Here is a 10,710-nt window from a genome sequence, read left to right as displayed (position 1 = left end):
AGGAATTGGGATGGTGACGCTCCCTTCAGCCTGCAGTGGGTCCTTTAAAGCACCGAGGAAGCCATTTATCACTTCTTGCTAAATGACCCTGCTCTCTTCTGACAGCTGCACATTGTCCACTACAACTCAGCTGACTACTCAAGCTTTGAAGAAGCCAAAGACAAACCAAATGGATTGGCTGTGCTTGCCTTCCTGTATGCGGTAGGTTTGACGCCCACGCTGCTGAGCAAGGCCAGTCTGTGGTCACTGGTTATACTATAATCACAGTCCAGACACGAGCAGCCTGTACTGGGCTGGCACAGCTATCCTAAAGGATGATGTGTGCCATCAGTTTGAGGAAGCTGTGCTGTAGCAGGACTGTTCTTCCCATATGCCATCTGGGGTTCACACAACAACTTGGGAGCCCCAGAAAAATCTACCCTATAAGAAGTACAGATGGATTATCAGCTGTGGCAGCTGGTTTTTCCCTGCTGTACCTCAAGACCTTGCTCCGATTTGCCAGTGGGAACACTTGATTTTGTGTGGATTTAGGGGTGGTGGAAAAGGATCCTTACAATTCGCTGTTCTACCCAAGATCTATGTGTACATACCTTATAATGCCTAGGGTTGTCACGCCTGTCAAGAGATCTGTGATAGTATTTGTTGTCTTTGTCTCCCATTTCATCGATTAGTGCCCCAAGCTGATTAGCAGTATAGAAGGACAGGCAGGTCACTAACCTTTTCTTCAAGTTTCTATGCTGTGTTTAGGATGGGCACTTCGAGAATACCTACTACAGTGAATTCATTTCCAAACTGGCAAAAATCAGGTTTGCAGGTAAGACCTGGAACTGCCTTTCTCCATCCTTGATATTCTCAAAACCTCTACGTACATACTGGGTCGGGGGACAGACATTTCGCTGCTGCTTTGCTCGCAGTTACATGGCCAAGCATCCTCAGCCATGCACAACTCCACGCCGTCCCTGCCCACGCAGCTCAAACGCAGCTCTCTCTTTCCTTTTGAGGTCAGTCAACAAAGCTCGTTTCTCTGGATGTCCAAGCCATGCTGCCAGAAAACCTCTCACACTTCTACAGGTACCAGGGCTCACTGACAACCCCACCTTGCTCCGAGAGCGTGATCTGGACCATCTTTCATTCTCCGATTGTCCTGTCACACACACAGGTAAGTGATAGCTGTTTACCAGACACAACAGCATCTCCTTCCTCCACGCTTCACCTTTCCACACAAGTTTCCTTTTCTGTCCTCCAGTCATTTTTAGGAACAGAGGATCTAATAGGGCATTTCTCACATCGGGCTTTTGGGATAGGCTCCTAAGCAACTGGAATTACGGGTGGCTGCAATGACACTGGGATGTTACATCACAGCGAGGGCCAGTTTTTGTACAGCAGCAGTTTACCTGAGGTCTGGTGAGGGATAACAAAGCTCAGTTAAGCTCAACCATCCTAAAGCACTACAAGAAGTAAGAGACCAGTCAGAATCAGCAAGGCAAAAACTGCTGCAAGAGAGTCCAAACTCCTCCCCCAACCATAAAAGAGCCATTAATAATATTAAAATTATTACAGAGTAATTGGCATGTTTTTAGAAGAGTATTTGGGGATTTTTCTTGTCTACACTTAGGATCATTTCAGGAGTGCCCTGCTGTGAGCTGTGGCTGTGTGACAGGAGAGGGTTTGTCCGGGCTCCTGCAGAGGCACACAGAGGACCTTGTGGGGTGCGCAGGAGCACTGGGCAGAGTAACCCCACTTGTCCCAGCAGCTGAACACTGTCACACGGCGGGACTCCCTTCTATCCCCTCCGCCTGCCTTGTCAGGACAAAGGCTTCAGCAGGGAAAAAGTAACACAAGTAAAATAAGCTTACTGTGGAGTCTTGCAGAGTGCTTCATCTTCCTTAATAATAAAGAAGCACCAGAAACTTTCTTTTTCCTAGAAGAACAAGGTAAAGTGGAGACTACAGTAGCAGATGATCACAATGTGTTCTCGTTTGAAAAAGGAATTCTCTTTTTTGGCATGGGAAAGGCTGGTAGGCTCTTGTGAGTAAACAGTACAAATATAGCAGCAAAAATTCCATCCATGCATATCATCGGGGAAGTGTTAAAAACTTCCTTCAGGCTAAATACCTTTATCATGAATTAGCTGATAAGAGCCCTCCTGTTCTGTTCCTTTCCCTTGCTGATACTCAGCAAAAGACCCTGTGGGATCCTCTGTAACAAGTTGCTCGGTTCAATCCTGAGCTGCAGGATCTGCACCGCACTTCTCGGCAAAACTGCTGTTCCCGTTTCCCTCCATAATAAACCTGCATTGCTCACAGATCAGCCTCCTGGAGAACACCTTGCTGGACGAGCAAAACAGGACGCTGCGCAACGACTACCGACACGCTCAGCCCCTCAACGGGCGGGTGGTGGAGTCCTCCTTCAGAGCCAAATTCACCCAAGGTAAAGGCAGTCAGCAGCCAGGACCCGGGCTTTCCCCTGAGAGGGGCAAGAAACCTCCCTGGAAACAATTAAGTTGCAAATTGCTTAAGCTAGTCATGGTGGAGATCACCTTTCCCGGAGGCAGAAGTGTCCCAGGTGGAGATGGTCCATGTGCCACCACATCTTGCTTCTAAGGGCACGGTGGTGGCTGTAGGTTGTGTGCCAGCCCCTTGTTTTCACTGCAGTGGTGTCACACAGCTCTCCCAGGATAAGTGGTGCTACCTGCCACTATGGTTCAGGTGTGTCTGCATCCATACGGGCGAGGAACACTTACCACTGTAGAAACAGCTCTGGTCAGCCAGGCACCACAGGGAGGTGAGACGCTCCATTTTAAAACAAAGGTTTCCCCCAAACCTTCTACAAACTAGAAAGCAGAAAAATCTACCGTGTGCAGGTCCTGGCCATCTGTAAATTCAGCTGTCTGATTGCTCTAGAACAATGCCACCCAGAAGAATTCAACCTCAGACTGGAAGAAATCCAGGTGCAGCTCCAAGACATGAAGAGAGAGTTGCTGAATGGAGTGAGCCACATAGGTAAGAAACACACGTCTATTCTTATGCCCAGCTTACCTTCCAAGGATGAAGAGCCTATGCCCTGTTGTCCTTGATGGCCTAAATCATTAACAGGTTTGGTACCGATACGTGCAGGTAGAATTTTGTCCCATATCCAGGCTTGCTGATGGAAATGCTTCAACTACAGCATCGTTAAAGCTAGCTCTAATCTCGCTGCTCTCACAGCAACTGCCGCTTTTTGCTGCGACATGTAAGCACATTTTTACAAACAGGGAGGGATTTGGGCTCACAGTTCCCCTAGGATAAATAATCATTGTCTCTGTCTTACACAAGATGAGACAAGAGGAAGGGGGCGGGGGGGAAAGTAATTTTCCCAAACAGTTGGATGAGGGAGCTAAAGACTTCTCATCATTTCAAGCCCCTTCCCTGTCGGTATGACACATGCCAGTAACTGTGGCTCAAGACAGCCAAGACTGCCGGAACCTCGCCAGGGTTTATTCTTCACGATTTGGGCCGATTTTTAAGCACAGCAAGAAATGTAACAGCTGGCTATTTGTTTGTTTGTTTGTTTTGGTTTTATTTTTTTTGTTATTTCAGGTATTAAATCCAGCACTTTTCCGGCTTTCTACTTCCCTGTGGAAAACATCGAAAGTTTTGTGACTGTTCGTCCCCTCCGTGACATGTCTCTCCAAGCCTTCACCTTATGTTTCTGGACAAAAGCCCAGCACGCTGGCAGTCAGACTGTTCTTTCCTACTCTACACAGGAGAGGGATAATGAGCTAGTGATGACCGTGGGCACAGATGTGGGATTGTGGATAGGAGGCCATTTCATCAGCTTCCCCCTGTACCACAGGGCACAAAATTGGCTGCACTACTGCATGGCATGGGCCTCCCAGTCTGGCATGGCAATTTTATGGCTCAATGGAGCAGCTGGTAAAGCAAAGAGTATTCAGAAGGGGTATGTGAGCCAGGCTGGAGGGACGCTTGTCCTTGGGAAGGCTAGAGACACTCTTCTCGGGACGTTCTCCAATGGTTTTGCAGGGTGGATGACTCATGTGAACCTGTGGAGCCAAGTTCTCGGTCCTGCAGATATTCGGGCACTTGCGTTGTGCAAACCAGGGCAACTGCAGGGAGATGTCATAGCATGGGGAGAAACCTCCATGACCCTCTTGGGAGGGGTGGTTCTGGAGTCTGACACCAGCTGTCAGTGATCCCAACTTTTTTCTTTTTTTAAGGCAGCAGAAGAATCCAAACTGCTTGCTGGGGAAACTAAGGAAAATTTAGATTATTTGCTTGTTTCTCCTTCTGCTTTGTATAGGTTCACCACGCACCTGCTAGTGCTCCAGGTCATTTTCCCAAGTAGGTACGTGGCAGCAAATCCTCCATCAGTGGGAGAGAGGCAAAGAATAGAGCGGAACTCAGCACAGTCCAACGCCTTGTATTGTCACATCCCTCCCAGGAGTTTGACTTAGGTCACCTTACATAGATATTCCTACATGCCAAAAAGCTACTCTCTTTGGTGAAAGGAGCCACTTTCTCAAGTAAAACGTCTCTCTCATCCTTCACCCAGTGTCACTTACTCACCATCTTCCCTGCATGCATCCTCCTTTCCCATTTCTCACCATCAAGTCACCACCCCTTCCCCTGCAGACGTATCACATAGGCAAGGGTACGTAAAGCCCTACGCAATCACTGTGCTTCGATCAGTGGCACGCTTTCTTTTCTGTAAATGGATGTAGAGACTGAGCACAGAAACAGCTTCTTTTTCAACATGTATGCATCACAAAATTGGGAGCAAGTATAAAACTTATCTTCTAAAGTTAATCATGTGACAGGCTATGTCCATCAACAACAAAATCCATGCCAGGCTGTTCAACAATTCTGCTTTTTTCTAAACAGAGGGCAGCAGCCCTGCATAGTAACTAATTAAATTGAATTTCCCCATGTTAAATTATGCTATAATTAACCCCAAACCCCTTAAACTAATAAATACTTTAAGAAATCCTCTATTTTTAATCAGTGTGCACTTTACTTTCTTCTGAGTCAGCACTAGTCATTCAGACTCGGAGCTTTTCCAAACCAATTTAGCCTTCAGGTGGAATGGGACACAACCAGAAACCAGTAGAAGGACCAAGCTCTGAACTGTTTGAAGACTTCAAGTTGTTTCAAGTACCTGAGGGCGGAGTTATTTCAAAGCCAAATTTAAGCAACTCAATGTGAGAAGCTAAAGACAAGTTTGGAGACGTTTGCAAACACGGGCACCAACCTACAGCCCACTGCACAGGAATCAACCTGAATTTGACTCCCGCGACACAGCAGGGAGGTTCTTACTGAGTTCAATATTGTGTATTTCTGGGGGACAAACAAGCACCAACTGGCTCATGTGTATACAGTTGGGGCGCAGGGGATTATTAAAGGATTAGGAGAGGGACTATTGCTCTTTGGCAACGGAAGTGTAAACAGTAGGGAGCAACATGAGCTAAATAGCTCCAAGACTAGGGTACCGCGAAACAAATTGGCTGTGAATAAGCATCAGCCAGATGGATGAGTCCTAACCTCAAGAGTAAGGCTTTGGAAGGACTCATCAGCACAGTTGAGGGCTAGCTCTGATTTGAAGGAGAGAGTTGGGTGAGCAGGGTGGGGGTGAGGTTATAATGACGTGCATTTCCAATTTAGTGGTCCTTTGAAGCACACAAAGGAAGGACAAGAGTTGACAGGATAAACGCCATCATCAGCCCATCTAACAAAGTACCTCAGACCAACTGATGCTCTCTCCACCCCAGAACACCAAAGGCTGGTGCCATCACTCATGATGGACTCTCAAATACATGAATGACAGTTCCTCAGAGGAATATAATGCACTCCTTGCACAGGACTGAACAAACAGCAGCCCAAGTGCTGGCTTGTATCACCTGAGATGTGTCAGTCAGGACATCAGGAGCATACCTCACCTTAGACATAGGTTACTTGACCACAGGAACTGAGTTGGCTGAGGATGTTGCCCTTTCCCTGTGACAAATACCATGAATGGGTAATTTGCCTTGGCAGTGGCTATGCCACGATGCAGAATGGTCCTGCTCATTACCCACGATGAAAATACTCTGAAGACACAACGGCTTATTTGGAAACTTCTGCTGTTGGAAGTTTGCAGAAGGTCAGAACGAAGATCATTCTCAAATGATGAATTTGTTCTCCCACTGAACAGATCCTGAAAAACGTATGGGCCAGGCCAAACACTGAGCTAGGTCACAGGTCAATGCTGGAGGATTCCGTCTTCTCTCTCTGCCTGCCTGGGATGGAGTGGAAATCCTTAAGCTCCTCTTTGTCTTCCTGAATCTCCACCTTGTTCCTCTTGGCCATGATCCTGTTGATTTCCATGAAGGTTTTGTTCTTCGTCTCAGGAACAATAAAGAAGATGTAAACTATAGTGGCGAGGCAGATGGCACAGAAGATGAGGAAGCTGTAGGGCCCCAGTCCAGCCTAGGGGCAATGAAAAATGAGAGAGAAGGGATCAGAGGAATACTCCAGTTGTGTACATTACATGATTTGGACATGCTGAACCCTGCAATAGCTCTAAAAAAAGAGCCGCCACAGTGACGTGCACATATTTTAAGTTGAACAACTAGAAGTTAGGGGTGGTTCTAGACTCTGTCTTCTCATACCACGAGCAGGGATTTATGAAAACATCATGGATTTACTGGAAAAGAAGGATGAGGGTCTGTTAGGAAAATCAAACTAAACTCGCCAGCTCCCTTTGCATGCACTAAAATCAGCAACTGTAACAACCCAGGGGTCGCTACTGCTGGGGACCAGTTTGAACCAGAGACCTAGAGATCAACAGCTAAAATTGGCTAAAATGGAAGACGGGGAATCTGCAACCTTTTCCATGCTCCTGAATTCAGGATCATACATCCACCTGGAAAAATAACAGCTTTCTTTCAAAGTGTGTGCAACAGAGCGATGTGATAAAAAAGTGCTGATTAATATCTGTTTCTTGCCCTTAATATATAATCCTCCATAGGGGTACTGGGACCCAACGTGGGCACTTATGGCTCTCAGGATTAAGAAGGCTGTGTAAGAACACAGGGGTGAAGATACCAACGTTAAGCTGAAGTCTTGCCCCGTCATGTGATCGCGTCTTACCTCCATGTAGAGGAACACAAGCCCCACGGTGAAGTTGCATAGCCAGTGGACAGACCCACCCACCATGAACGCAGCGGGCCGGGATGACTGCAGGAACATCTCAGTGATCATCACGAAGGGAATTGGACCTGGAAGGTAGTTGCACGTTTGGAAACCCCAAAGGCAATTCCCCCACTCTCAATTCCTAGATTGCACTGCTCATTTCAGTGGCAGGCAATGGTTTCTAAACTACTGGTGTTTAGAAACACCATTAAACCAAATAAGGGATTAAATTAAAAAAAAAAAAAAAACAAAAAAACAAAAAAACCCCCACACAACAGGGCAAATAAACTACTTTCCTACACTCACACACAGCAATCAACCTCTTCTCTCCTATGGCTGCCCCCTAACCATGATCCCACCTCCTGCACAAATTGTAAAATAAGGTGGATAAACATGAAACCTCTCTCCAGAGAGCACCCTGTGAGCAGCAACTAAGCAAGTGATTGCTTCTTAAAAAAAAAAAAAAAAAAGACTGAAACACCCCAACACATGCAGGTGTTGGAAAAATGACTGGTGGGACAAACCCCCGAGCCCATGCCCTGCTGCTCCATGGCATGGTTAAGCAGAATCAGACCGTGTTCTCATTAATGGGGTCAGGCCACAGGTCCAGCTGGCCTGGTGGTCTCCCTGGTTATTTATCAGCAATCCCCCTGTCCTCCGGTGCTTGAATCTGCCTGATGGCATAAATGGAAAAGGAAAGATTGTATGTAATTCCGTCTGCCAGTGAAACCTCTACAGGAGTTTCAAACCCGCGTTGCTGCATCCAGCAAGGGTCTGGCAGAGCATTCCAAGCTAACCAGACAACTCCACCACACTAAGGAACTGAGTCAGGGCAAAGCCCTTCCAATATCCACATCTATCTGCACATCTCCTTTCTGCAAAGTGATTTGTATAATTTGAGTTGTTTCTGTTTTGATTTGTTGCCTATAGATGCAAGCATGAAACATCTCTGCCCAGTTGGTAGGGCACGCTATCTCAGCGTAATTTTGCTCCAGATATTACTGGGGGCCTCTCAGGCACAAGCACAATTGTGCCTTTGCTTTTCCTCCTGAAAGCCAGATGCTGCCCTGCCTCACAGACACAGCCAGCAAGCCACTGGAACACATTTAACAGAGTGCATGGCCACACCAAGAAGTAGTTTTGCCTCCTTGGATTAGCTCCACAAAGCTTTTGATTTGAAATTTGGCATAACACTTGGCTTTACCCAGCTTCTGGAGGGGACTGGACTAAACCGTGCATACTTACTGGCTCCAATAGCATGTCCAATAATGTAAACAATGACACACACTATGCTGAGGTAGGACATCCAGGAGACAGTGGTCTGTGAAGAATTTAATCCCAGGTTAGATGCCGTTCCTATCTGAACATCACCAACACATTAAAGGCACTATTTGTAGTAAGATTTGAAGGCATTTCAAAGCCAGCGTCACCCTCCATTGCCAGATATGTCCATACTTAGCCACAAAAATCATAGCCTGGGTATGATCCCTGCCTCCAACAAATGGATGCAACGGGTATTATGAACACGGTGTACTAGAAGCAGTATTCAGACAAGCAGGATCACAGAGTTTCCCGGGTTTACTTTAGGTAGACATACAACTACAAAGACCTTTCATACTGTCCCCTTTCCACCAGGGTAGAGAAGCAACTTCAAAATATTCCAGTGGTCTGTTCCCTGGAAGGTCCCAAAATGCATGGGTAGGCTCACCCGAGCCGTTCAACTACACACCTGGAGATTGAGGGCCAAAGTTAACACCGCACAGGAGACACAGCACAACCCAAAGCCAGCAAGGAGAAGGATCCTCCTCCCCAGGGATTCCACAATGAAAACCTGAAAGAGACAGAAGAGGATAAGCGCAGACACCTGGGGCACAGCACTTCTTTTTCCAGCAAAATTTATTAAGGTAGTCTTTGTCTTTTAAGAAATTCAGTGAAATTTCCATCATTTGCTGATGGATTGTGGGCATGAAATCACCCAGGAGCTGCAAAAAGCTGCATGTGTCAATACCACAGAACAGGGAGGCCGTTCTTCAGGACCCAGTCCCAACAAGAACTGTGGGGAAGCCCCACGTGGTAACACTGGACACGGTTACCCCATGGTAACACTGGGCAGCAAAAGGAGGGCATGTCAGCCTGCAGACCAGAGATTGAAAACTTCTGCGGCACGTGGGAAATCAGCATAATTAATCACTTTGGTTGGCATAGCTGCCTTCAGCCAAGGGACACTGCAGGACATCTGTTGTGCAAAGCAGCTCACAGGACATGTAAATAACAACCTAATTTAAACGGTGATGGACAGGGGAGATTGGACAAGCTAGAACTCAAAGAGCCCTAAGAGCAACTTACAGCAAGCAAAGTCATGACGACATTGATGGCACCTATCGACACAGTGACGTATTGAACGTTGTTGCTGTCCACACCGGCCGACTGGAAGATTCTGTCTGCGTAGTAGAAGACCTGCAGCAAAACCACAGCTGTGTTTCCATGTGGCTGAAGGCAGAACACAGGAATCCCATTTTGGCTGCTTTAACATCCTGGAACTGGTGCACGGAAGCCTGAGAACTGAATTTTTTCATTTCTGGAGACGTTGGTGTTTGGATCCAGGCACAAGCACCTTACTCTAAAAACATCCAAGCTCTCTTTAACAGGACAGCTCGACTCTATATCTAGTACATGCGTGTACTGGATTTGGTACCGGCCAGGGTCAAACCACCACAACGTGATGCATCACCAGTGTCCCTGATGAAGGGGTACTCCTGTGTCCTAGGTTCCAGCTCCTGTGTCAGCACTGCCCCACATCATCCACTCTGAAGTCTCATCCCTTTATTACTCACCCCACCAGCCTTTCCCACATGCCTTCCCACTCACCGCATTAACCCCGGAGAGCTGCTGGCCCATCATCATGACAATGATAGAGATGAGCTGCCATCGCAAGCCTCTGAAGGTGCACAGGCTGAGTACAGAGAACTGTCCTTCTTCCTTTTCGGACCGGTCTTCTTGGCGCATTTCTTCTATCTCATCATCCACATCATCCCAGCCTCTCAGCTTCTGCAGGGCTAGTTGGGAGAAGAAAGGGAGTTATGGACCCCAGGCAGCAGATCTGCAGTGAGCTCTCCTGCTTCTAGTCAAGACAGAACAGTATGTAAACCATACTGTGTACGTATCCCCCTGTCAGGGATTCACATATGCAGAGAAAGGACTAATGTAGGAATTCCATCCACCAGCAGCATATCAACGAAGAATTTCACACTCAGTTGCTTCACTGTCAGTCAGTCCAACAACCAGATCTATCACATTCCACCCCCCCTTTCATTAAAGGATGATACTGTACCGTGTCGTGCTTGCTCTTCATCGCCCTTTTGTATCAGGAGATATCTGGGACTCTCAGGGAAAAAGGGCAATATAAGGAGCTGAATTACTGATGGGATCCCAGTGAGCCCCAGCAGCACGGGCCAGCCTGCAACAAGCAAGACAAGATGGCAACTGTGAGAAGTCTTTCTCCACTGGAGCCCACAGAAAATTCCCGAGCCAGGGCTTTACCTTC

General features: G+C 47.1%; 2 protein-coding genes across 2 annotated transcripts in view; one reads left to right on the top strand and one right to left on the bottom strand.

Annotated features, from left to right (window-relative positions):
- Positions 1–4,192, top strand: part of CA6 (carbonic anhydrase VI) — a 10,991-nt gene extending 6,799 nt beyond the window's left edge. Inside the window, exons 4-9 of the mRNA XM_009889652.1 lie at positions 106–201; positions 748–814; positions 1,002–1,159; positions 2,307–2,430; positions 2,904–3,002; positions 3,579–4,192. Of these exons, the coding sequence (XP_009887954.1) occupies positions 106–201; positions 748–814; positions 1,002–1,159; positions 2,307–2,430; positions 2,904–3,002; positions 3,579–4,192 (1,158 nt within the window). The remainder of the gene's footprint in view (positions 1–105; positions 202–747; positions 815–1,001; positions 1,160–2,306; positions 2,431–2,903; positions 3,003–3,578) is intronic.
- Positions 4,193–6,227: 2,035 nt separating this feature from the next.
- The window catches only part of SLC2A5 (solute carrier family 2 (facilitated glucose/fructose transporter), member 5), a 7,962-nt gene continuing 3,479 nt past the window's right edge, over positions 6,228–10,710 (bottom strand). Inside the window, exons 5-11 of the mRNA XM_009889651.1 lie at positions 10,498–10,629; positions 10,035–10,222; positions 9,513–9,623; positions 8,896–8,997; positions 8,412–8,487; positions 7,125–7,252; positions 6,228–6,461 (exon numbers count right to left, since the gene is read on the bottom strand). Coding sequence (XP_009887953.1) covers positions 6,228–6,461; positions 7,125–7,252; positions 8,412–8,487; positions 8,896–8,997; positions 9,513–9,623; positions 10,035–10,222; positions 10,498–10,629 — 971 coding nt within the window. The remainder of the gene's footprint in view (positions 6,462–7,124; positions 7,253–8,411; positions 8,488–8,895; positions 8,998–9,512; positions 9,624–10,034; positions 10,223–10,497; positions 10,630–10,710) is intronic.

The sequence above is a fragment of the Charadrius vociferus genome, unplaced genomic scaffold (genome assembly GCF_000708025.1).
Source record: "Charadrius vociferus isolate BGI_N301 unplaced genomic scaffold, ASM70802v2 scaffold477, whole genome shotgun sequence".
NCBI classification, from domain to species: domain Eukaryota; kingdom Metazoa; phylum Chordata; class Aves; order Charadriiformes; family Charadriidae; genus Charadrius; species Charadrius vociferus.
The sequence above is the reverse complement of the archived record's forward strand: the minus strand, read 5'-3'. Positions and strand labels throughout refer to the sequence as shown.